The 27,132-nt window shown below is 40.8% G+C and overlaps 1 protein-coding gene across 2 annotated transcripts in view; it reads left to right on the forward strand.

The window, feature by feature from the left end:
• Positions 1-1,354: 1,354 nt before the first annotated feature.
• The window catches only part of Il5ra (interleukin 5 receptor subunit alpha), a 30,473-nt gene continuing 4,695 nt past the window's right edge, over positions 1,355-27,132 (forward strand). Inside the window, exons 1-8 of one of the 2 annotated variants that reach the window (XM_055628625.1) lie at positions 1,355-1,427; positions 3,233-3,378; positions 5,094-5,232; positions 7,832-7,985; positions 8,062-8,249; positions 9,674-9,819; positions 12,871-13,009; positions 26,925-27,018. In XM_055628625.1, the coding sequence (XP_055484600.1) occupies positions 1,355-1,427; positions 3,233-3,378; positions 5,094-5,232; positions 7,832-7,985; positions 8,062-8,249; positions 9,674-9,819; positions 12,871-13,009; positions 26,925-27,018 (1,079 nt within the window). The remainder of the gene's footprint in view (positions 1,428-3,232; positions 3,379-5,093; positions 5,233-7,831; positions 7,986-8,061; positions 8,250-9,673; positions 9,820-12,870; positions 13,010-26,924; positions 27,019-27,132) is intronic. The other variant, XM_055628626.1, reaches the window with a different exon arrangement.

A 27,132-nucleotide genomic window follows, 5' to 3' on the forward strand; every position in this document is an offset into this window, starting at 1 on the left:
ATTCAATTATTTGTTTAATGAAGGCCTTTCCATTGGCTGCACTGGAATTAGGCTTTGAAAACATCTGGCCACTTAAATAATTCTTTAAGTAAAAACTTCATCTTATTGATTCATTTAATAAAAATTTATCATAGAAGTGCTAAGGGTCTAACCAGGATTTTTCACATTCTAAGCAATCTTTTCCCACTGAGCTACATCCCAGCACTGTAAGTCATTTTAATCACTATCAAGCTGCAAAAGCATATATTGTGTTGTCTGAAGATCTGAGGTGGGGTCCAAGTGCACACAGACACAGACACTTGTATGCTCACACATGCACACACACACACACACACACACACACACACACTCACAAATGATAATAAATAATGTCTAAATTTTTTTTAAGTGCAGAGGCACACCCCAGGTGGAAGCCACATATACTGTCCATCCTTAAAGTTGAGCTTCAGAAAGTTTCTGGGAACAACTCCAGATCGTTAGTTTATAGGTCCCAGCAGAAGCTGTGGCATTTCCCTTTTGTACTCAAGGTCTGAGACTGTCTGCTAGCATTCTACTCTCCATCCACTGCATTGTCGAGTTGTGTTCAGGAGGGAGAAATACGTATTCTTTTCTAGGTACGTGTGACCATGTTTCTTTGTCCCTCTCTAGACTGTTCTCATTTGGGTCCTTCAGACAGTAAATTATCTTCTCCCAAACTCAGAGTACCACCAATTTACCCTGAATTTTACAGGAAGTTTGTGTTTTTCACATTTTTGTTATTAATGTAAGTTTCTTGTCACATTGACTTTTGGAAAAAGGTTGTTGGGGATTGAACCTAGGAATCCCTACATAACATTCTACAACCAAGCTACCCAATTTAAAACACATGAATGCAATGGCTAGTGTTTAAGATTCTTATTAATTGCTTATAATTTTTCCTGTCCTGAAGCCTACCCCTATGGCCTGGACACTGACCCTCTCCTAGTTTCTTTCTTTTCTTCTAGCTCAACACATTTGTTAGTGGATTGTAGACGGAAGATCCATCTTTACTTGTATGTATTGTGGTCTTTAGTTCATATTTTACGAGTCAAATAAGAGGTCTCTTTGTACCTATTGTGTCCCCAAGCACACACTTGGAGCAATTTCTCAATTAATTATTGATTTACATGTCACCTGTCCTTAACAACCATGAATCTACAACCCAAGAGCAAAGCTGCATATGTTTGCATACCCAGCAGGCAAGAGAGATCATAAGCATTTGCTAAATGACCAACTCCCTGATCTTATGTTGCAAAGTAGCTGCCAGCTTTCCTTAGAAATGACAATGTGATGACCTGGATTTTGTCTTACATGTTTTCCTACAGTATCTGCCATCATGGTGCCTGTGTTACTAATTCTTATGGGGACTTCGGCAACACTGCAAGCTGACTTGTTTTCTGACAAAAAGTGTAAGGACGTTCTATTTGATAATGTTTGGTTTTGTGAAAGCACATTATAAATAGGTAATAGGATTTTCTCCTAAATAAGCACTCAATTGGTAAATTTTATAAAACAGTATAAACTCTTGAGATTTAAGAAAGCAGTGTGGGCAGAAATGTAAATTCCATGCTTCACTGGGAGATTCAATTCTAAGAGTACACATGAGCCTCCTGGAGAAAAGCAGCCCCTGGAGACCTCATTCAGGAATTCTGCCTCCACCAGGAATTTCACAAAAGGCCTCACAAGGAGCAAGAACAAAGCTCTGCCATTTCTCTTTTCTTCCCTGCTCCCCGCCATGCTGAAATTTGTTGATCTAAGGGTTAAGTATGATGACGGAGGTTAAGAGAGGAAAACTGTCTGATGTTACCAGCCCATCTCCATCTAGAACTCTCTGTAAAGATCACATTTCACATGAACACCACGTAGTTGAAATACACACAGTGCATCTAAAGCAATGAATTTGTGGGCTTAGTTAGCTAATTTAGATTTGAAAAACCACAGCAGCCAGTGGCTGCTGGAATAAAGGTGAAATACGTAGACAATCCTGAAAACTTTGCGTGTCAAATGCAGGTGCAGAGTCACGAAAGGCCTTTAAAGATCAGTGGAAAACACTGACAATGTAGTAAATGAATAAATGAAAGATTATAATATGTGTATCACAATGGAGAGTGCTGCCCTAGCTCAGGTGAAAAAATTTTTTAAACATAATTTTTTATTACACTTTTATTCACTTTGTATCCCCCCCCCCATAGCTCCTTCCCTCCCAATCCCACTCTCCCTTCCCCTTCTCCAGGCATGCCCCATCCTAAGTACACTGATAAGTGAAGTATTCCTGTCCTTCCTCTGACCCTAGTCTATCAGGTCTCATCAGGAGTGGCTGCATTGTCTTCCTCCGTGGCCTGGTAAGGCTGTTCCCCCGTCAGGGAGAGGTGATCAAAGAGCAGGCCAATCACTTCATGTCAGAGACAGTCCCTATTCCCAGTAGGTGCAAATTTTTAAGAAGTTGTTTAAACATATGCCCAGAGCAAAATAACAAAATAATATGTGGATTGATTTTTTTTTTACCTTCTTCTTTTTGCTCATTGTGTATTGCAACATCTCTACATTGAGTGGATACTGATTCTTTAATTAAATGAAATGTTTTATTTTGAAAGCAAATCTTTTTTTTTTTTTTACTCAAATACTTTTGACTATGGCTCATAATGAGAAATGCATATGTTTTACATCATGAATCACTGATCTTATAAATAAGTAGGTACTTTTATGCAATGGAAACTAGATGTCTATGAGATAGCTGTTATCATGTTTGATATAATGTTTACTCCTGGTGTGTTCTATTTATCTTCTATACTACTGTAAAAAAGAAGGGCATTGGAACTCCAGAAGCCATGGAGTTCTATGGCCATCACATCCCAGTCACTTGCTGTGAAGCTTATCTTGAAAACTACAGCTACTACTGACTAACAATATGGTAGGCTATTCATATTCAAGAAAAACATGTGAAAGGTACAGGTGACCCCCGAATGATGGACTAGTAATAACTTTAAGAAAACTTTTGCCAAATTATTTCAGTATTATATATTGTAATAACACACCAGTATGTGATTTAATAAAATAAATAAAATAGGCTAAGGACTGGTAATATAGCTCAGTGGTAATATACCCGCCTTGCTTTCACTGACTCTGAGTTTTATCCCCAACACCATCTGCAAAAAAGTGCCCTTTATAGATAACTGAACATTAAATCATTTGTTTTTTTGTTTTTAATTAATAGTTTTACTGCTACCACCTATCAATTTTACAATTAAAGCCACTGGATTAGCTCAAGTTCTTTTACACTGGGAACCAAATCCCGACCAAGAGCAAAGGAATGTCGATATACAATATCATGTAAAAATACATGCTCCAGAGGAAGATGAAGTAAGTGCTGGGTTTGATTACTATCATTAATGAGAGTGAATATTCATTTTTAAGCTGCATTTTTCTTCAAGAAATGAAAACCTTGATAAAGAATTATTAGAGATCCTCTTGTTGTGTTACCAGTAGCGTCTGTAAAGTGAATTAGATGAATGCTTATTATTTAAAGTAAGACAGTAGCATAGAAGGCTTTACCTCAAGGAAGATCCTCTTCCTTAAAGAACACTCCATACTGCCCACTGTCTATCTCCCACATCTTTCTCCCTCCCTTCCTGCCTCCTTCTCCATCTCTATGTATGTGAGAGAGACAGAGCAAGAGAGAACGCACTGTTTGCAATGTGCTTGTTAGTGTGCGTGTGTTCCTGTGTGTCTGTGGGTGTGCATACAGTGGTATGAAGCCCACGGGTTGATATTTTTTTAATCACTCTCCAAAACCTTTTATTTTCTGAGAGTCTGAAGTCTCTTACTAAATCACAAACTCAGCAATTTTGCTAGGCTGAAGAGCCAGTGATACTCAGGCATCCACCTGTCTCTGCCCTTTCTCCAGTGCTGGGGTTACAGGTCCATGCTGCCAGGTGACTCCAATTTTTTATGTGTTTTGGGACCCAAACTCAAGACACTGTGCTCACACAGTAGACACTTTATTGACTGAGCCATCTTCCCGGCCTACTTGCCAACTTTTGAAGTGTAATGTATTTGATAGTACTGTTTACATGTGTCCTAAAATGTCAATAAAACTAGAAAAAATAGTACAAGGGAAATGTCAGAAAACCCAAGGTCAAGACCAAGTTCATTCACTACCTGGGGTTTTGAGTTGATTTCTTGGAGCCTCTGATTTATAATAAGAATGTTATATGCCTGTTGTGAATCAGATTTGTAGTAAGGTGAAATAAGGGAAATGTGATCTGTATTAATTATTTTGCAGTAAATATAACACTTTGAGGACTTTCCTATAAAGACATTGCTCCTGGAGAGGAGATTGGCATTAAGATGAGAATCAAGGGCAACTTGAGCCTTTATTAAAAATGCTATTTGTTATGAACTCAATGGCTGGATCTTTGACCTCCCCCCCAAGGGAGGAGCAGCCTTGCTAGGCCACAGAGGAGGACATTGCAGCCCGTCCTGAAGATACCTGATAAGCTAGGGTCAGATGGAAGGGGAGGAGAACCTCCCCTATCAATGGACTTGGAAAGGGGCAGGGACGAGATGAAGGAGGGAGAGTGGGATTGGGAGGGAATAAAGGAGGGGGCTACAGCTGGGATACAAAGTAAATAACCTGTGATTAATAAAAAAATAAAAATTATCTAAAAAAATGCTATTTGTTGTTAAGAGAGGAATATTTTAGCTGAATGATGGTGGTGCATGCCTTTAGTGCCAGCATTTGGAAAACAGAGGCAGTTGGATCTCTGAGTTCGAGGCCAACCTGGTCTACAGAGGTAGTTCCAAGAGAGTCAGGGCTACATAGAGAAACCCCATCTCAAAAAAAAAAAAAAAAAAAAAAAGATCCCAACCAAACAGACAAACAAACAAACAAAAAAAAAAGGGACTATGTTCACATGTCACTGAGAAACTAGATTAATATTACAATGGTCCTTTTCTAAGAAAATTACTTCATTCCATTTTACTTATGTATGTATCATTTTCAAAGTGGAGTCAAGGGCCTATTTGATTAATGTTGTTGTTCTCTTACATGTCATGACTGGTGGGTTTTATTTTAGTATAATACCAGGAAGACTGAAAGCAAATATGTGATCCCCCTTCATGAAGGCTTTGCAGCTAGTGTGAGGACCATCCTGAGAAGCAGCCGCTCTCCTCTGGCCAGCATTTGGGTTTCAGCTGAACTCAAACCTCCACCAGGTAAAGGAGTCATATGGGACATCCAAGTTTCATATTTCATCTCTCAAAACAGGAAGGCAATGCCACTTTTCATTAGCCCAGCACCACCCCTTCCAATCCCCTTTCACAGAACCCACCTCCCACAGGCCATCCACCTGGCACAGCTGTGAAAGGCACCCCTGAATCTATACTGGCCTCCAGTGGAAGTTGGGGCTTCTGATACGCATAAGCAGAGAAAGCTCTGATTAAACACTTTAACACAAAGCAACACAGAAACATGGTGGGAAATAAGGAGGAGACCGGCCATCAGACCCTAGAATATGTCACTTCCCTAAGTCATACATGTCTTCACCCCACATTTATTAATGTTTTTCAAGTCTTTCTCCTATCCACTTCATCAGAGAAGACGATCGTGCCTCCTGTATTATTAGTCACCTTTTTTTTTTTTTTTTTACTATAACAAATATGTTAGATAATACACCTATTTTAGTTTCTGGTTTTGGTGGGGGTTTCCACCCATGACCTGTCAGGCCTCCTGTTTTTAGGCCATATGACAGTGCAACACGCCATGCCCAGAAGCAGGTGGCAGAGGTCCTATAGCCAGGAAACAAAACAGAGGCATAAAAAGGACAAATATCCAACCATCATACCCTTTAAAGATGTGTCCCCAAACACCTCTCAAAAGGCCCCAACTCAGAAAGCCCTTTCCACTTCTTAATACTATCAAGAGCTGCAAAACAATGTCTTAAAAAAAATAAACCCAGGGATACGCTTAAACCAAATCTCGAACTCTGTTAGTGACAACACAGCTCCTTGCAGTTACTCATTCTTCTTCCTCAATGAGTTCTCAACAGGCTTGACCCTAACTAAGGAGCTTCAAAGAACACAGATGAATATAAATGTGAGTCATCGTGTACCTTGCATTAAGCCACTCTTCCACCTTTACTGAGCAACTGAACTTGTTCTATATGATATTTCTTTCAGTGTTAAGTTTCTAGAGTTCTCTTTATTCCCCGAGTACCCCCCAATACATGTTCACACTAATCGAGTATGATTTATGCCACTAACCAAGGGATAAGTCATACTGAATTATTCATTGGGTTGGAACTGGGAAACTACTGACTGACTTTGATATGACATAAACTGTGTGGATGTTTAGTATATAGATGCATGCATGCATGCACATAGAGAATGAAGTGGGGAGGCCTGTATTTCTGGGCTCATGAGTGTGTTCATGGATTCAATTAAATTTGATCAAAAGCAATCTAAGACAAAAGCATTAAAGCATCCATACTGCTGGTGAACAGATTGTTTCATGACCTTATATTCTAAATAACACAGCCCAACCACTAGTTACAGAACACTAATATTAAGTATTCTATGCTATCTTGAAAGGATTTATATTAGAGCTGAGGCTGTTTAAGTGATACACAAAATGACATTATATAGAAACCCAAGCATTGGGAGGTTTTAGTACGGGGAAAAGTTCTGAAACCAATACCAGAGATAGAGCGACATGATTGTAAAGACATAGACATATGTGTATATGTCATGTATAATATGCATATATGTATTACAAGGCAAACTAGCCAATCACTTTCCTGTCTTCAACTCTATATGACAGTAAGAAGCTCTCTGTCCTCACACCTTTCATCTGTCTGTTGAAATACACTCAATGACAGTGATAAAAATTAATTTATAGCTGTTTTAAGGGGGGGGGGGAAACCCTTCCATCAACCTGGAAAGTGGTAGCGCATGTTTTTAGTCCCAGCACTTGGGAGGCAGAGGCAGGCAGATCTCTGTGAGTTCAAGCCAGTCTAGGCTACAAAGTGAGTTTCAGGATAGACAGGGCTGTTAAACCCTATCTTGAAGCCAACGAACAAACAAACCAACAACAAAAACTCTTCCATTATTCAGGGTCCCCTTTTTAGAGAGACTCTTCCTGAGGACAGCCCCAAAATATTTTCTTTCGTCCTTGAGCCTGTTTCTTTGACAGCTTGATTTTTGGGTAGCACAAGCAAAATTTTCGGAAAACTGGTGCAAACAGACATTTGAAATCTCAGATTTTTAAATCATGGTATGTTAAGGAGACCTTTCCAAGCTGTTGTACACTGACACTCTTGTGTAACAGTAAGGTCTTGGAGTATTGCCAAAAGGGACATCCTAGCACTGATCCATGCAATTCATGTGGCATGGGGACCAAGGAATGGCTCCTATGATTCAACAGGGATGGGAACTCTGGAGAGCTTGATATAACCTCTCATTTACAGCCTGAAAAACTGGAGTCCGGACATCATGGGGGGCAGTGCCCCACAGTCAGGTAAATGTAGCACCAGCATGCTGAAGTTGTTTGACACGTGACACTAGACTTAAACTTTCAGACATCCATCTCACTGACGAGTATCCATATCTTCATCTAAAGAAGCTCAGAAGTTTTTTCATGTCAAAGCCTGAGGCTTTATAACTGTAGTTTCATTTCTCTAGTAAATTTGCCCTTTGCAAATGAGTTTCTATAAATGGATGCTTGTAGTCACCCACAATCAATAGTATCTCAAGCAAAAACACAAAATTCAGAAGGCAGCATGACAATGTTTTGTTCTTTTCATTTGTGGTCCCCCAGGGTCTTCTGGAACCTCGGTTAGGAATTTAAGTTGTACCACAAACACTGTCATGAGTAGCCACACCCACTTAAGACCATACCAAGTGTCTCTTCGTTGCACCTGGCTTGTTGGCAAGGGTGCCCCCGAGGATACACAGTACTTCCTATACTACAGGTCAGTATTTATTTTTACTTATGCAAATTATCCATTTCCTCTTTCCTTATAAAAATTCATGGGTATTCCAATTCAGGTTTGGTGTTTGGACTGAAGAATGCCAAGAATACAGCAGAGATGTACTAAATAGAAATACTGCATGCTGGTTTCCCAGGACATTTATCAACAGCAAAGGGTTTGATCAGCTTGCAGTACACATTAATGGCTCAAGTAAGCATGCTGCAATCAAGCCCTTTGATCAACTCTTCACTCCGCATACCATCGGTAAGACAGGTTTATCCCAACATGGGCATAATGGAATAGCATAGTCTTGGCATTGCAAAGGGTCTTGCTACCTTTCAAATGTTAAACAACCATCTAACCAACATAAGAAAAAACTGAGAGAGGTCCCAAATGTGTGCCATGCCCTATACAGGGCATGGCAAGATGTTTAGTAGCATTATTGGCCTCTAGTCATGAGTTATCCAAATTTTATGTACCCTACTGATTCCCTATCCTGAGTTTTGACCAAATCACATCTCAAACATATCCTTTTGAGGGTAGAGTTCTCCCTGTTTGAAAATGACTGCAGCAGGAAAAGTAAACTCATGCTTTAAGAGAAGTCACGGCCGTGTTCATCTGTTCCAGCTGCTTTCATGAAATGTCTGTCCGCTGGTTTTGCAGAACAATTCTTAGCCTTTTCCCCAAGGTGGGGTTCCTTGGCAGTCAAAATGTTTTCCATCATGGAGCTCTTCTTTCAAAGTTCACAATCTCCAATCCTATTTAATTCTTCATAGTGTTTTGGACTCATCTCTAGACTTTTAAACAATATGTCCACAGGTCTCCCTTCTCCTCTCCTCCATCTTCTTCTTACCTTCTCCACTCCTTTCTTCCTCTCTCATTTTTTATATGTGTCTCATTTTTTATATGTGTAGTGTATGTATTTGTGGAGGTATGCTTGTCCATACAGAAGCCTGGGATTACCGTCAAGACCTCTTCCTCACTTGCATTTCCACTTTATTTTGTGTGGAGTAGAACCTTTCACTGGATCTGGATTTTGACATTTTGGGTAGACCAGCTAGCTAGCTAGTGAGACCCTAGGAGCCAGGTAATTCTACCACACAACCACCAGCAGCAGCTATAGCATTACAGCTCTTTTCATCTGGGTGCTGGGAACCCAAAATCAGGTCCTGGTACAAGTGTGAAAGCTCTTTACTCCTGTAAAGACATATTTAGCTCAATCTATTCTTTTTATGCAAGAGTTTCTTGTTCTATCTGACCAAACCATACAAAACAACAATAGCAAAATATAAACCCTGAAGCCAGAAAGCAGAAGTGTTTTACCCAGAGTTATCTCCCTGATATGAAATGGAGATGGGGTACTTGGTCCTTGTTCTCTCCATTAGTTTAACTTGGAAAGTGAAAGGAATTCTGGGTACACCTTGCAATGAGCTGACTGGGGAAAGGAGTTAATCAATAACTTCCATTTAGAGTGCTGATTGCTGTTCTTTGTATGTGTAAGTCTATTCGGCACAGGCATAACAAGAACCTCATGGGAAGCCACTCACTTCCTGTGGCTTTGAGATTAGTTAATTGAGACCTAATGGTAAACCTTGAAAGGAGCATATCTTAGAAATGGTGGCTTGGGGCTACCAGTCCTGATCACTGATTGTACAGACTTGTCACTGTCTTTTCCTCCTCTTACCTAGATCAAGTAAACCCTCCAATGAATGTCACAGTTGAGATTGAAGAAAATTCTCTCTATATCCAGTGGGAGAAACCAGTTTCTGCCTTTCCAGTCCATTGCTTTAATTATGAGTTGAAAATTTACAACACAAAGAATGGTTACTTTCAGGTAATTCTTCATATCGTTCTAGTATTCCATGATAGACATTTATTATTCGTGGGGCATTTAAAACAATGGTTCTCAATCTTCCTAATGTTGTGATTTTTGATACAGTTCCTCATGTTGTGTTGATCCTAACCATAAAATTATTTTCATTGTTACTAGTAGTTTTGCTACTGTTATGAATCATAATGTGAATATTTTTGGACACATGGGACACATTTTTGCCAACGGGATCACCACCCACAGGTTGAGAACTTCTGATTTCAAAGTTTCAGTACTGAGTGCTCTGATTTTTTTAAAGTGCCAGAAAAGCCAATGTTGACTTATATCTGCCCCAGCTATTGGAGAAATAAATAAAATCTTACAGGACTTTTATTTCGAAAGTGTTTTGAAAGAACATACTTTGGGTTGAAAATAATACAAAAGGTAAAATGAAACTCATTTGTAAGAGCTTTGCTAAAACTACAAATGATACAACTACTACGGAAATTGAGAAGGCAAGTTTTCCAACAGTTAGAATTATCCTAAGAGCCGATAATTCTACTTCTAGGTATATATGCAAATGATTTCAAAACAGAGTCTCAAAAAGATACTTGAACCCCTACGATCATAGCAGCATTATTCGCAACAGCCAAGAGCTGAAGCCACCCCAATATCCAATACCACAAGTCAGGCTTGTGGCACATATCTCTGATTCCTGTACCCAGGAGGGAGGCTGAGAGAGCAGGAAAGCTGCAAATGCGAATCTAGTCTGCACTGCACTACATAGCAGGATTCTTATCTGAGAACAAACAATCCAAACCTCCAAACCTACAGAACGTGACTAGAAAAAGAAAATGTCATATATACATATACATGCACGTTCACACGAAGGGCTACTGTTCAGTCTTTAAAGGGAAATTCTGATAGATACTGCTATGTGAATGAACCTAAGGACAGCAAGCGAAGTGAAATAGACAGTGCACAAAGGGCAAATAGAATGTGATTCTGCCTTTATGAATTGCCAAAGGTAGTAAAACACATAGAAGCAGAAGGGAGTACAATGGATGCCAAGAAATGGGGAATGAAAAATGAGAAACCGTTGTCTAATGGAAACAGATTATTGGCTGGTGGGAATTGAACCAACGGTCTCATGCATGCAGAGCATGAGCCATACCACCAACCAGGAACCTCTCAGTCTTGCAAGATGAAAAGTGGTTGCAGTCTGGTTGCACAATAGCGTGGCTGTTTAACATTTTCTGGCCTGCACACTTCAGAACAGTGCAGAGGGCATATCTTATACCCATGGAGCTTTATTATGTTATTTTATATCTTGTCCACAATAACTTTTGAATAATTATGTTTCCCATTTTATTGGCAAGTAAGGGCTCCCCTCCCCCCCAAAAAAAGATGAATAACATTTCATAGTCAGAAACCTAAAGGAAAATCAGAGAAGTCAGGATTCAACCTCCTGTCTTACAGATAAAAGAAACCAAGAGCCTGTGGGATGACTCAGTTGGTAAAGGCACTTGCTGCTAAGAATGTTCTCCTGGGTTCGATTCCTGGAGCCCCCACAGTAAAGGAAAGAATAGGGTGCCTCAAGCTGTCCTCTCACCTCCATCTGTGTGCTATGGTATACATGAACATATACAAATAAATAAATGTAAAATTAATTAAGAGACAAATAAACACAGTTTAATTAAATTTAGCCAATACCTACAAATTGTTTGCTTGGGGTAGTACATAAAGAGAAACAAGGCCTTGTTTTTGCAGTCTGGGATGAATCATCTCATATGTGCTATTAACTTTAAATTATGTGTCAAATCATGGGGCACATTACTTTCATGTGAGCTGCCAAGCTGGTAATTCACATAAAAATTAATGGCTACATAAGATTGCTCTGGCAAGTAGCATCAGAACCTCCCTACCATAGGAAAGATCAACATAATGCAGAGGAAAGAAGGACAGCCTTTCTGCCTCCCCAGCGTAGCACTGAATGCAGCCTGGGGGTTAGGGGTTAGAAAGAAACTTGCCTACTGAGGAAACAAGAGAAGGATGTCATAGTGTATACTTACAGAAATAACCTCTGTGAAGGACCAGCCTTCTTTTGTAAATTTCTAATCTACCACTTTCACAAAACACATTAAAAGAAACAACTAGAATAAAACATATAGCCAAAGATAGGAAAATACAAACCAACTGCTCATGTGCTTATCTGTCACAGTAAAGTCCAACGGCTCTCCCAGTCTTTCAACTGATCTCTCACTGTCTGTATTGATCTTATCATCGACCAGTAATCAGTGCCACTGACCAGTGCCAATCCACAAGCACACTGTGCCTGGTAGGGGTGTGAGGAAAAGGAATAACTCAGAGGCTTGGGAATTCATGCTTCCTTCAGCCAAGTGGTAGTGACTGAGCTGGCCTGAACACAAGCCTATCATTAGACCTGTAACCCTGTACCTTACTGTGGCTCTCTGAGGTTTTATTACAAGCCAAATGCATCTATTTTAAAGCCACAGCCATGGGCAATGCACCAAAGGATTTTACATGATAGAGAAGTGTAGTGTTGTCAGCGTAGAAGGGTAATCTTGGCAGAAGTGTGAAAGTTGGATGTGACTGGGGTCCATGTGGATACAGGGATATGAGCTGCTAGAACAGCCTAAGCAATAGATTAGGAAAGTCCACTCAGGCTGTGGTCATTGGGTAGGGCTGAACAGGTACAAATTACATGCTGTCTAGGGCTGTGACTTAGCAATGTAGAAGGGCAAAGTAACAGAGATTATGTATGCCTCTGAAGGTGACTCTAATTTTCCATATGAAACAATTTATCCACACAGCATTACCTAGCCCTTCAGCTGACCAATTTTATGTATTTTAGTTGCAAGATCACTTTCTCCCTCGGGGTAACTGCCAAGATATTGCTCTGGAACTGTGTAGAATAAACTCTTGACTATGCCCTATTGATTTTAGATTACTTTCTAAATAATGAGTCACATTACCTACGTGTGACCTCTCAAACTGGTGTTTCACATAGATTATATGTCTAGGCATTATTGTAATGTTAATTTTCCCATTTAGGTGGAAAACCTGACCACCACCAAGTTCATATCAAAAATTGATGATGTTTCTACATATTCCATTCAAGTGAGAGCAGCTGTGAGCTCATCTTGCAGAATGTCAGGAAGCTGGGGAGAGTGGAGTCAACCAATTTATGTGGGTGAGTCCCTATTGTGTATTTAAAAGCAGTGGCAACAAATGATCCTGGAAAGTGTGCATGTTCACTCAGGTCTTAAGATGGCTTCATCTTTACTATGCTTCATCTTCCATCCATCTACTGTGTCGTCAACTGGACATGGGTGTTCTAGGAAGCCTAATTGCCCTGCTTTCTTCCTAGCACAAGCCCTTCCCAGGCCAATTTTATTTTTTCCAATTATTGCTTATAGTTAGATTTTTGTTTTTTGTTTAATTTTTAATTAATTTATATTTTTATAAATTAGTTATTCACTTTGTATCCCCACTGTAGCGCCCTCCCTCATCCCCTCCCAATCCCACCCTCCCTCCCTAATCTCCTCTCATGCCCCTCCCCTAGTCCACTGATAGGGGAGGTCCTCCTCCCCTTCCCTCTGATCCTAGCCTATCAGGTCTCATCAGGACTGGCTGCATTGTCTTCCTCAGTGGCCTGGCAAGACTGCTCCCCCCTCAGGGGGAGGTGACCAAAGAGCCAGCCACTGAGTTCTTGTCAGAGACAGTCCTTGTCCCCATTACTAGGGAAACCCACATCGACACTGAGCTGCCATGGGCTACATCTATGCAGGGGTTCTAGGTTACCTCCAAGTATGGTCCTTGTTTGGAGTATCAGTCTCAGAAAACATACATGTGTCCCGTTTTTGTGGTTCTGTTGCTCTCCTTGTGGAGCTCCTGTCCTCTCCAGGTCTTCCTATCTCCCCCTTTTTTCACATGTTTTACTTTCACCTGTGTTGTGTATATATTTACTCATGCATGAGTGTGTACACTGTGTGTGTACTCGCTAGCACGAGCATGTGTGTGCAGGTATTTGCACTGTGTGTATTCATGGAGAGCAAAGGAAGATGTCAGGTATCCTGTTTTATCATTCTCGGCCTTGCTCCCTTCAGACAGGGTCTCTTGTTGAACCTGGAGCTAGCCTGGTATCCAGTAAACCCCAGAAATTCTCCAGCCTCTGCCTCCGATACTGTTGTTTATACAGGTCCTCAGGCAGCTACACTTAGGTTTTCGCATGGGTGTGAAAAATTTGAACTTAGTCCCTCACACTTGCACAGCAAGCACTCTTTTTCCTGCCCAAGTATTTCCCCAACCCCTAATTATTTAGGGTACACTTTTTTATTTTCAGATAATTGCAGATTCAAAAGATGTAAAAAACAGAGATCCAACCTTCATTTGACCTGTTTCTCACAATGGCAACATCTTCCAAAATCTGCAGTATAATTCTAAAACTACAAAATTGGCACTGAGGACCCCTCCATCTTTGTCAGAGCCTATGTATTTAATGTATCATTAGTTGTGTACCTTTAGTCTTATGCAGAAATAGCATTCGTGTCACAGCTCAGTCGAGATGCAAAGCAGTGCACTGTACAATTGTTCCATTTAACTTTTTAAATTACACCCATCCTCTTTTGTTCCTCATCTCTAGCCCCTGGAAAGAATTAACCTAGTTCCCATCACCATAATTTTGCCATACTCAGGTGTGAATTTATATATTTGTCTCCTTTGTAAAAGATTTTAAAATTGAATATTTGTGTCCATGAAACCTGAATCCATCCCTGAACTGGCCTAACAGCCAGTATACAGTTCTAGTGATTTAGGTATCTAATGGGCATCTATGTTGGTTATGATCAAATTGACTGGTTTATTTGGTAAATGAGTATCATCCATAACAAGTAACAGGGAATTGATAGCAATTATGGTTAAAGGGGTGTCTTTCTTGGACAAAGAAAATTACTGGTTCAAGTAGATATTTGCAAAACACTGTGCTAGATGATTTTCATGTATTTGCTTAGTTAAATATAGAAAGACTTCAGATAAGGGTGCATATTTGAAAAGCTTAGGTCATTTGCTTACCTCTGCCAGCATCAGAGGTGGGGTGAACCCTAGGTTAACTTATTTTTAACACTCTGTCATGGTGTGATAGGACCGTGCTTAAGGGAGGTTACATCACCTGTCACAAAACCTGTGGGATATTCCAGAACAATTTAGACAGAATACTCAGGGAGAAATTTCTTTCAGGCATATTATAAAAATTTCTACTCAAGTAATTCATTCACTTGGGCTACCAGGTGGGTCCTTGGGCAATAGCCAAATTCTTGGGCAGTGACCCATTATCCTGTGTGGTATGAGTCAGAGCCGATACTTATCAGGCACATTTCCAGGGAGACAGTAATGGCTGAAGGGCTCAAGAGGTGGAGTGTAGATCTGGGTCTGTAAAAGGGCTGATTGTGCTAGCCTACGGGAGAATGACGCCCCCTACAGTTGTTCAATATATAACCAACACTGCCTTGTGCTGAAGCTCTGACAACATTAGAGGGTGGGAGAGGTGGGCTCAGGGCAGCAACATGGGTTTCCTGGGGGGAGAGGAACTGAAAGGCCAGTATAGGGAACTGAAAGTTGGACAGACTCACCTACTTCATAATTTTGCTGAGGTGAATCTTCCTCTCCCTCCCTTTCTCCCCAGGTTGACACGGCAACTAAACTAAACTGACCTGGTACATACAGGACCTCTCTCAAAAAATGCTTCATTTTCACAAATAAAACTTGCTCTATGCCCCAAGAGAAAACCAAAAGACTCATCAATCTCAGGGAAATTGTCAACTCCTGTGCCAGATGCTTTTTTTATTTGTATTCCATGGATTGATTTTTACAAAATGTTTTGCGTTGTTTCTTAAGTGCATGAACCTCATTGGTCTGAAACTACTGATGCTTCTCATTGTTGTCCCAACATAGCAACCTAAACAAATTTAGGGGAAAAAATATAATATGGACCAAGAGACCTTAGATAAATATGGTAGAGAACAAGGTCAGGATGAGAAGAAGCCAATAGTGTTTGTTGAGTGGTTGAGTTCTGAAGTCATAGTCAGTGTTCACTCTTGACACTTTAGAACTTAAGAGGGTGAGGAAGCAGCAGCAGCAAACAAAATCAGGAGACATGAATTTTAACCATGGCTCTGGCAATGTGTAGTTCAATAAACCAAGTTAGAGATGGCTCAGTAATCGGTGAACACAGTACATTGTGGAGGATTCTGAGAATAAACTCAGTTGTAAGGGCAAGTGACCATCTTTGCCAACACATGGAAGACTGAATGAAGTACCATGCCAGCCTGGGTTTTGCTACTCAGAGCTAGTTCTGAACACCTTAACTTTCTGGGCCTCACTTTCCTTACTCTTCATTCCCTGCTTGCTTCTAACTCTGCCATTCTTGCTGCTCCACTCTCTAACACTCACCACCAAGTGATTGGGAGTAAGATTGTGATCTATCTTGAGAGTTTATTTTAAGGTTGCTTTTAACATTATTCACTTTCCACTTTTCAGGTCTCTTACCGTTGCCTAAATAACTGCTTCCAGGCTTGGATCTGGCCTCATTAGATTCCCCACCCCCACCCCAGGTGCATCTCATTGCCTTTCGCTACTGCAAATCCCATTCCATTTATTGCCACCCATTTCATGAAGATGAGCTGATTAATATTAGTGCTTCCCTTATAAATCCATCCTTTCTGGAATTTACTCCCCTTCTCAGTTTAGGATCATTAGTGAATTTAATCAATGCAGACCCTCGGTTTTCATCTAGATGATTAATAAACATAATAGGAAGTCCGAGCCCCTCAGGGACATTTTGCATGGCTCTTCCTTACCCCTGGTGGATGCAGTAATAATTATGCTCACTTGCATATCTATTAGGCAGTTTTGTTGCTATGTTCATTTTCTTCAAACACTCTTCATTCTCTCCTATCTTGTCTTAGAAATGGCCCCTGGGAGCCCTCCTGAATTTTCACTAGTGGGCCCCAACTGAATATCATCCATGCCTTTGATATTATGTTCACCCCGTTATTTTAATTAAGGTAAGGAAATGGAGATATTAAATGACTCAGTCATTGTCAAGTAGCCAAGAAGTGGCTATTAATGAGTAATTTCCTCAAATAAGTGACATATGAACCAATTAGCAAATTAGAATAGTTTAAATTAACTAATCAACCCATTATAGCCCAAGGTTATTTTAGAGAGAGAGAGAGAGAGAGAGAGAGAGAGAGAGAGAGAGAGAGACATAGAGGAAACTGGATTGATGGTGTAGAGAGCTGGGGTGGGAGGAGGTGATTTCCGCTCTAGTTGGCAAGATCCTTGGTTAGTCCAATAGGCACAAGGGATATACATGCAATAACAGCAGAGCCAGCAAATAAGCTCTCTTTATCTCCTTGAGATTTGCCTTGAATCTGCCCTCTTGCCCTGGGATTTTCAGAGTTCTCCTCCTCCTCTTCTTCGTCCCTCTCCTCCTCCTCCTTCCCCTCCACCTTCATTTATGACAGTAGTTTTGTTCTATCAGTACTCATCATCAACTGCCCTCCATCAGCTAGCTTCTGCTTTAAACGCTGAACTTCCCAATTTTGAAAGTCTTTCTCCTTCTCAAATTTGAAGTTCCGGATTCTTCTGTTCTGTTATCTCTGCCATCTCTTGTTTACTGAAGACTTCTGGGTTCTGGACCCCAGTCCCTGGAGCTTTTTGTTTTTTGTTTTTTGTTTTTTTTATGTCTTCTTTTCTCTTCCACTCTGTGACATTCAAGTACTGAGAGTGAAATTAGCAGTTATAGAAATCAGTGTTTCTCAGGTGCATCCTCCACCCTGGAAATGAGAATGCTGGCTGCATTATTTGTAGCTGTGCCCTTGATAGGATCTGACCTGTTTCTTGGTAAGAAGTGAGATTGACGATCAGCAGACTCGACAATGGTTCTCAACCTGCGGGTTGCAACTCCCTTCTAGGTCACATCAAATATCCTGTATATCAGGTATTTACATTACAATTCATAACAATATCATAACAGTTATGAAATAGCAAAAGAAATAATTTTATGGCTGAGGGTTGTCATAACGTGAGGAACTGTATTAATGTGTGGCAGCACTGCCTTATGTGAACAATGGGTTTGTTCACTCTCACTGAGGGCTGTATCTGTCACTCAGTACCTGGTATTATGAGAAGTCAGTGAAAGTGTCTTCTTCCAGAAAGCTTTCTTGAGGCTTAAGATGGGTGACACTTAACCTGGAAATCAGAACAAAGACTCAGTCATCCTATTTTTCACATGGCTCAGTCAGAAAAGTGGTCAACATTTACAGGATGACTGTTGCTGTCTGCTTGGACAAAATCTTCAGCAACAAAGACATGGTACTCATTGGAGGTCCTGGCATTTACTTTCCTGGTATGGTGTAAGTCAGTGTGTGTGTATGTGTGCATGCAGGGGAATATGTGTGGTGGGGTGGGTGTACGAGTTAAGCAAAAACCAATGTGGCATATAGGAGTGTGTGCTAGGCGGAGGGCTTTTTTTTTTCTTCGAGTCAGTGTTCATGATATATGTGTGAATGAACTTACCTCTACCTGAAGCTTGTCGACTCAAAAGCTTGGAGGAGGAGACAATTGAGCGCATTTCCTTCATGTTCTACACCCTGACAAAGAACCTCGAGTTTCAGGTTTTGCTCCTTCTTCCTTCTGTGTCTTTGTGGTTTCCTCACGGGCCCCTCTTCATCTGTCTGTCTTTTTGCCCCTCTCTGTCTCTCTCCTCTATTCCAGCACTTTCTTCTTAAATTCTCACACTGTGGTGAGACAAGGTACAAACCAGAAAGGGGAAGAAGAAAGGGAAACAGGTACAAGGAAAGAGACAGCCTCAGTTGTTCTTGGCTTCCAAAAGTATTCAAAGTTTCATGAGGTAAGAGGAGGGAGGCTCTGGGTCAAGACAGAGTTAGAAAGAAAATGCTTGGAAAGAAAAACAAGGTGACCCAGCAGCAACCAGGAAAACCCCACTTAGGCTACTGTTGCAGCTGTGACATTGGGTTTTTCTTTGCAAACAGGGGATTTCAGCTGGCTAGACATTTTAGTTGAGTCAAAGTGCTTCCTTTGACTCAGGCTTCTGTGGTTTCCAGGCTGGACGGAACTTGCCTGGTAACCCTCAGGCTAGACTACCTTGACTCTGTGGGTTGTTTTGCTGTCTCAGGGGAGAGCAAATAAGCAATAAGTCTTTGGGCTATGTCCCCCAATGCCAAGTTTCTTTTTTTGTTCAAAAATTTTTAAATTTATTTTATTTCATGTGTATTGGTGTTTTACCTGTGCTATGTTTGTGTGAGGGTCTTGTATCCCCTGGAACCAGAATTACAGGCAAGTGTGAGCCATCTCACCAGCTCAAGTTTTTTTTTTTTTTTTTTTTTTGTTTTGTTTTGTTTTGTTTTAGGTGTGGCCACTTCTTTTGTTGGCCATGTCAGTCAATCCTCCATGGTTAATAACTTAGACCAAGGAAGAACTGTATCCCTGGGCCTGGCCATGTGCAAGGCAAATTTACTCACAGTATCTAGAAAACCTGTCCAAATATCCATTGTTTTACCAAGTAGATGGGAATAAAAAAAAAGACAAGGATCTGTCCAGACCTGGTACCTTCTGGGCCTAATGCCCAGCAGCAAAACTGGCTTTACACCTGTGCATGCTCACTGATACTATCTTGTCCCATTTGTTGTGTTCCACCCAGAGAAACTGAGGCAAGGAGAGAGACCTTGCTTGGGCTGTAGACTGCTGCTCGCTCTTGGCCTGCTCAGGCTCCAGATAGGCCAAGCAATGGAGATGTCTACATTGACCTCTGCAGGCAGTTGATGTTTAACTGTTCCATGTTGTTCACGATACTCATTTTGTGTCTCTCTGTGTGTGATGTGCGAGAGTACATGTGTGTGTTTGTTCATGAGTAGTTGAGTATGGGCATGCTTGTGCCACAGTATGCTGTGGAAGTCAGAGGACAATCTTTGGGTGATGGTCCTAGCATTAGTCTTTTTGCAGTTGTGCAAGTCAGACTAGTTGGCCCTCAGGCTTCTGTGTGTTATGGAGATCTAAATTCAGGTTTTCAGGCTTGTATGATAAGCTACTGCACCCACTAAGCCATTTTGCCAGCCCAACCCAATGTTCATCTTTAATTCAGATCCTTGAGGTGTGGGACTAACCATGACCTCTGACCCCTTCCTTTCTTTATAACCAGAATATCTGGTGTTTGTGTCTCCTGACCTGACAATTCTGATGGAACTACGATTGTGTTTTTCCCTTGAGGATCTAGGGAGATGAACTCAATGCCTTTGCTCTGACACAATGCTTTAATCCCAAAAATAATTACCCACAAACATGGACTGATTGGCTCTCATGGACTGACACAGTTGCTAAGCTCTTTGTATGTATTAACTCATTCACTCCTATCCCCGGCTTCAAAGCAATACACAAAGTGAAATAAATACACTGCTCAAGGAAGGTCACCTCAGCAGCAAGAGACAGAACTAGCCCCAAACCTCTCTCTCCTATGCTGCTTAAGTGTACCAGATACCAGCGCCCTCTGCAGCCAGCCCGCAGTTAATGCATCAGCTCCACAGAATCAGGCTCCACACATGCTCACAGGAAAGAATTCTGGGTTTGTGGGAGCTCTGAAAGGCACAGGTTCTTTGTGCGAAGCCTGCAGAGGAGAAGAAAACTGTACTTTCTCCCTTCTGATCCATCGGTCTGGGCCTGGTGGGGTTATGAAAACCACCAGCGTCCACCCCATCCAGAGCTTGCCAAGCCATTCATGTACACAGTGCAATCTCCTTGGCCTCGCCATACTGGCCTTCACCTGAGCCCAGTTTCCTCAGGAAAGTAGAGCTTTGTGCTTTTTTTCAGTGGGTCTTGTGTTTCATACAAGGCATTTTACCGTCCCTACCTTTTGTTCTCTGCTCCCCGACAAACCAGTTGATCTCAGAGTCCACCTGAAAGCTACCGTAGAAAGCTCAGTCACAGTTGGTGACTTTTGACTTTTGCTTGAATTTGGGAGCCTTTCGTGAGTGACACCAACAGCTTCACCCTCCAACTAGAGGAAAGCCACAGGAAGCTAGTTAAAGCCTATATCATAGACTAACATATCAACACCATCTTAATTACTCAATCCTGTTGACGCCATTTAAACTTCTCCTACCACCTGCTGGTTTAAAAACACAGCAGGGCTGCTTTAGTTGAAGAGTTCCATCAATTTGCTAATTAGTGCTTTTCCTTGAAACCTATTGTTGAGTCAGAGTCAGATTCAAAATCAATACTGAAGCAGTGAAAGTACAAAGTTGTCTGGACTAAGGTGGAACAGGCCTCCAAATCAAATCTACCTGCTTAGAGCTATCAGTCTCCACTTACAGATCACAGAATTCTAGAGCCAGAGAGAACTGCAGTACCAAAGTGAGTCCTGTGAAGGCGCTTCCAAGGCAGCCAAAGGCAGCTGGGAAGTTAGCCTATCATCACCTAGAAATCTCCTAATCACTATGGTCACCATCCCACCCACCCACTGTACATTGTCCACAGGGTTTCCTTGTATTAAGGTCAACTACCCGAGATGTCAAAATGGAAACCAAAGTCAACAGAACCATATGACTGAGTTCTCTAAACACACCGAGTTAGTAAGGGCTGCAGAGCACCCAGAAATGAGGTAGAAGGGCTGGCGGGCTTTTCTGTAGGCAGGCCATGCTACTTCCTCCCTCAAAAACTCATCTTTGTATAACCAAGTGAGAGTACCCAATCATTTCTTAAGATCTGTGGCTTCATGATTAATAGCATATAAGAAATGCTCCTTGAGTCGGACAAATAATTCAAATTACCTAGAACTTTCTCTCTCTCTCTTTTTTCCTTTCTATCCCCACCTCCCAACCCCAGCTTCAGAACTGAACCTAGAGCCTTTCCCCAGAGATTAGAAAAGGAAAGTTCTGAGGTGATATATTCCAGGACATCTGAAAACAATGTATAGAGTCCTGACCCTCTTAATAATTTTGACTCCATATTATATATGCCATTGGTGGGACCTGCTCTCCTGTTCTGCCTTCAGCCAAATGAAAGAATGACCTTGCTTGAATTAATCTTTTTATACTCATATATATAACACTCCCCCCCCCATTTTATTTATAGGACAACTGGTAAGATACTCAGCAGGTAAAGGTGCTCACTGCCAAGACCGATGACCTGGTTCAATCCCTGAGCCCCACATGGTGATAAGAGAGAGCTGACTCCTCCAAGCTGTCCCTTGATCTGTACCCATGTGCCTTGGTATCTACAACCCTCCCTCATAAAATAAATAACTATTGGGGGAGGAGGAGAAGTAGGAATAAAATTTCAGTAACTGAACTGCTAGTAATTTGCAAGTCATTTTTACTCAACAGTACGTGAGCATGCTTTCTTGCACTGACTTTACCTGTTGGCTTGTATTTTCTTAGAGGTGGAGCTCAGAATGCTTGTATTGAGCACAATCAGGTTTTACTCGTCACATGCTGATTTGGGAGGGGAGCCTGGAGAGGTTAACTCCTTCCAATCACTGACCATGACTGTGCCTCCTACATGGTAATTTCCATGTAGTGAGAACTGAGAACATTTTTAGATGGATGAAGTAAAATCAGTTATCTCCATGACTTTTGCTCATCTAAGTAAGAGGAAAGGTGAATAAACCAGTGGTGTAACTGAAAAGATTTTTGTAATCATGGTTAGAAGACAACGGTACTGTTATCAGGACTGGGCAGATCAGGCTAGTGGATATTATACAATTTGAACCACAAATGATTGTGTGACCATGATAATATTTACAACACATTTTGTGCTTTTCACAGGACTCAAAGTTTTGCCGTGTGTCCTTGTAACATAGTTATGAACAAAGAGACAACATGGTTAATGGTTAATAACTTTCAATGCCTTTTTTATTTAAAATAAAAAAGGAGAAGAAACAACAACAACAAAAATCCAACAACACATAGTATCATACTATGCAGCCCTACTGTCCCGTAACTGTGTAAATCATGCTGGCCTCTGACATTCTTTTATTCTCATGTCTCTGTCTCTCAAATGCTAGGGTGACAGGCATATTCCAGCATTCCAGGATGTGCTAATATCTGCTTAAAATATATACAAAAACACTGAAAAAAAAAAAAAAAGAAAAGAGACAGACTTGAAGTTCCTAAGAATTTTTTTTTGAAGGATGTGAATGTGGGTGTGTCTGGGTATATGTTTATGTACATGTGTGTGTTTCCCTCAGAGGCCAGAAGAGATAAGATCACTTGAAGCCAGAGACACAAGACAGTTTTACACATCCTCATGTATGTGGTAAGAAGAAAACCCTAGTCCTCTGCAAGAACAGTATAAGCTTTTGATCACCGAACCCCCTCTCCAGCCCTAGCTCAGGGTTTTAATGAAATGACTCAGTCCCACTGAGAGCCTGGAAATGTCAAGGGCACTGAAAGTTTGTAGAGCAGCCAATCTCAAGCATAGGCATGGCCAGTGATGGGAAAGTGTTAACCGCCCCAGGCTCCTCTCTCATATCAACATGTGAAGAGGACAACTTCTACTTAAGAACACAAGAATTGTGAGCTTCACATCAAAGAAAATATAGGTTGACAGGTAAAGTAAGTGCAAGAGAACATGTTCACATACTGTTGAGGAAGAAGAGGCTTCAAAAATACACATCTGACATAAAACAAGCTGTTACTGCAGTAAAATAGATCCAGCCACAGAGGTGATGATGCTCAGGGCATGGTTCTTGATGCCAAAGAAACATCTAATACATCAAGTAAAGAAAAAAACCTAGAATACACTTACAAATGAAACACCTGGAACATACTAAGTAAAGAGACACTTAGAATAGACTAGAATTTATTAAATGAAAACACACCTGGTATATACTACATAAAGAAACACCTAGACTACACGAAGCAAAGCCAGCTCACAGCAAATCCTCAATTTTGCACATGAAGAGGAATGAGCCGGAAACCCTACATTAAATCTACATTAGATTTAGGGATGCAGTCATTGGCCAATCCTGGGTTTTGTTTCTGGTTTCCCTGAATGATAGTTATGTGTACTCATTTGACTTTTCTCCCATTCCCAGTTTCAGTTTTTCCATCTGCCCCTGGCCCTCTGGAAGAAAATTAAAGGTGTATAGGTCTGTCTGGCCACTCAAAAAAAGTACATATAAAGTATGTGTAGAGAATACATTTTTAGTTAATCCTCATTAGTGATGACATGTATGTTCTTATACTTTATAAGTTTCAAACTGTTAGCAATGAAAATGTACTGCTTTTGTAAAATTAGTCTTCTTTAAGGGGTATGTAATGAAGTACTGGTGCTTTGAATAGAATAAGTATTAGCAGGGAAAAAAAAAAGGCTGTTTAGGGGAAGGGTGGATTTGAAGGATCCTATGTTTTAACTTGGTTTGAGGTGAGACTACCAAATTATCCAGCTTCAATTTCAAGCTGTGTCTTGAACTCAGGTCTCCAGACTAAGCAAAGATAGATGTGAAATCAGAAGCAAGTAGCTTTGCATTTATGATTGTATTTAGAGATCAAGTATGCTGAGGGAGTGAAGAAGGACAAGAAACTATAAAAATTAGAAATTATCTATCTATCTATCTATCTATCTATCTATCTATCTATCTATCTATCTATCCAAGGAGATATGGATTTGCATCTTGAAAGGGTAGAGACCAAAATAGAGAAGCTGGTGAAAGAAGTAATTTTTGATTGTTTTTTGCTTCTTCTGTTTGTTTTGAGACAGGCTCTCACTGCTTAAATCCCTGGGAGAAGGGGCGTCCCTAACTCACCATGCTTCTGCCTTGGCCATTCAGTTTCTGAGATTACAGTTATGCAGCCTCATGCTTGGCTGAAAATAGGTTAAATGAAATGAAGAACACAAGTTTGGCTGTGACTGTCCTCAGGTTTGCAAAATACTCAAGTGAGTTAGGGCTAGGAGGAGTTTATTATCTAAACTGAGAGCTACATGTCAGGGAAGTGCCAGGAAAAAGAAAAGAGTTTAGGGTAGCATGGAATTATAATGTATAAGTCTGACAAACAAAATTTCAATGCTTTAAAGAACAGACTGAGATAAGAAGTGATCAAGGGATATACTGAAAGGGAACCAGCAGAATTTTTTTAAGAAGGGAAGTGCCATAGAAGAATGAGACCATTTCAATAAAGCCATGGCTTTCCTTAATTCAGCTGTGGACAGTTTGAATTCAAAATGGAGATGGCAATGGGACCAATATGACAGGCATGTGAGAGAGAGAGAGAGAGAGAGAGAGAGAGAGAGAGAGAGAGAATCCTGTGATTTTTGAACAATCAATATATAATAATACAATTTTTTTAAGGGATGGGCTGGGATGTGCCTTACTTGGTGGAATGCTTGCTTAGCATGTACAAAACAATGGGTTTAATCCACAGCAGGACATAAAGGAAGTATGATAGAACACTCAGGAAGTGGAGGCAGGAAGAGCAGATGTTCAAGTTCATCCTCCGCTACATACTGAGTTTGAGACCAGTCTAAGAGTATATGGGACTCTGCCACAAAATATATATTAAAGTATGTCCTACCTTTTCTAAGGTATGAAAATACAGAAGCCTTAATCTTTATTCAAGAAACCAGGCTGGGCAATGAGAGAGAAAAGTTTGTGATGAAAGCTGGGGAGGATGGTTGAGCAGAGTCATAGCAGATAATAGACTCTATGCATATTTGAAAGCAGAAAGGATGAGATTAAGGAAGAGATTAAAGTTTTGGGCAGGCAGAGAAAAAAACCTGACCAGGGATGCTGAGAAGGCAATGGGAAAGAGATGAGGAGAGGAGAGGCAAGAATCACTAGCATTAAATCCAGATGTCTCTCTTCCGTGGTACTTGAACAGTTTGTGGGTTTTGAATGACTTGAATTTTTTTTGAAAGTCTTAGGATATTGACATGTGGGAAAATCCCCATTTGCATACATTTCTTGCTGTATAAAAGAAATTAGTGCAAATCGAGGTTTGCTTTTTATTGCCTTTTATCCTGCTTTAGCACGGTTTGCACTTTACCACGATACTTATAAAGTACTGCTATCCTCAAATCATGGCCTGAGTCACTATGTGCTTTCTGCTGGTCTCCCCTGATGGACTTCAAGCTGCAGGATGGGAGATATCAAAGGCATTCTCTTAACCTCTGTGTCATAGTAACTTCTGTACCTAGGAAAAGCCTAATAGACCCTTGCTAAATGGATAGATGGATAAATGAATAAATGAATGGATGGAGGGATGGATGGATGGATGGATGGATGGATGGATGGATGGATGGGTCAGTGCTCTCCCTAGGAAAGAGCACTAACTATAACTCAGGATTTGATTTTCTTCTCTGAAAGTGAGTCAGGCTGTTTAGAAGGAACACTACTTCTGCCCACACCACTTAGTTATGGACCTTTGATGGTTTTTCAGAGCTGCATCCGTAAAATCAAACAGACAAACACTGACTCCACACCCCCACTCTGCCCTCCTTCTCACAGTTTGATGTAGTCTTTAAAGACCATAGAAGAATCCTCTGAATATTGAAAAGGAACAAATTAGAGACTAGGATAACATGCATAAACCTCGCTATGCTGATTATGACAGTTTTCTTTTTATTTCCTGATCAATTAAATGGGAATAAGAGGTGCTTTGAGGCTAACTTCAGTCATAAAGCATTTAATGTAGACAGTATGCCTGCACTGATAACTATGAATATTTTTCTCATATTTCCTCCATAAGTTTCATTTCCAAGTAGGTAAAAATCGATTTCCCTGTATTCTAATGAGGTTATTGAGTAGCCTTATGCTTTTGTAGCTTTTCCACCTAATGCTCTATGAGTCACCTGAGTAGGGGTGGACTCCAAAACACTGACTAACTAAATTAGTCATGCTTAAATTAATAGTAATTAAAAGGCCTTACTGCCACGGTTTCACTTCCACTTATAACAACCTGTGAGACATGAGTTATCTCCTTCACCCAACACCTTCCATTCAAACCTGAATCCTCTGACACCCCCTCCCTTTCATTTTAATGATCCTCCCTGATTTTGACTTTGCTCTTTCTCTCCCCTCTCTCTCGCACCAGGAAAGGAAAAGAAGCCCTTGGCAGAATGGTGCCTCATCGTGCTTCCAACAACCATCTGCTTCGTCTTGTTAGTCTTCTCACTCATCTGCCGACTGTAGGTATTCTCTACATTCAAGGGCAGCATTCGCAGGCTGCTGTGCAGCCCTTACACAAGGCTTCTTGTTATCAGTCGGAATTTACAGCGTGCTCTTTCAGGCTGCCCTTAGCA

The sequence above is a fragment of the Psammomys obesus genome, unplaced genomic scaffold, assembly GCF_907164565.1.
Source record: "Psammomys obesus unplaced genomic scaffold, mPsaObe1.curated_primary_1811, whole genome shotgun sequence".
In the NCBI taxonomy this organism is placed as follows: domain Eukaryota; kingdom Metazoa; phylum Chordata; class Mammalia; order Rodentia; family Muridae; genus Psammomys; species Psammomys obesus.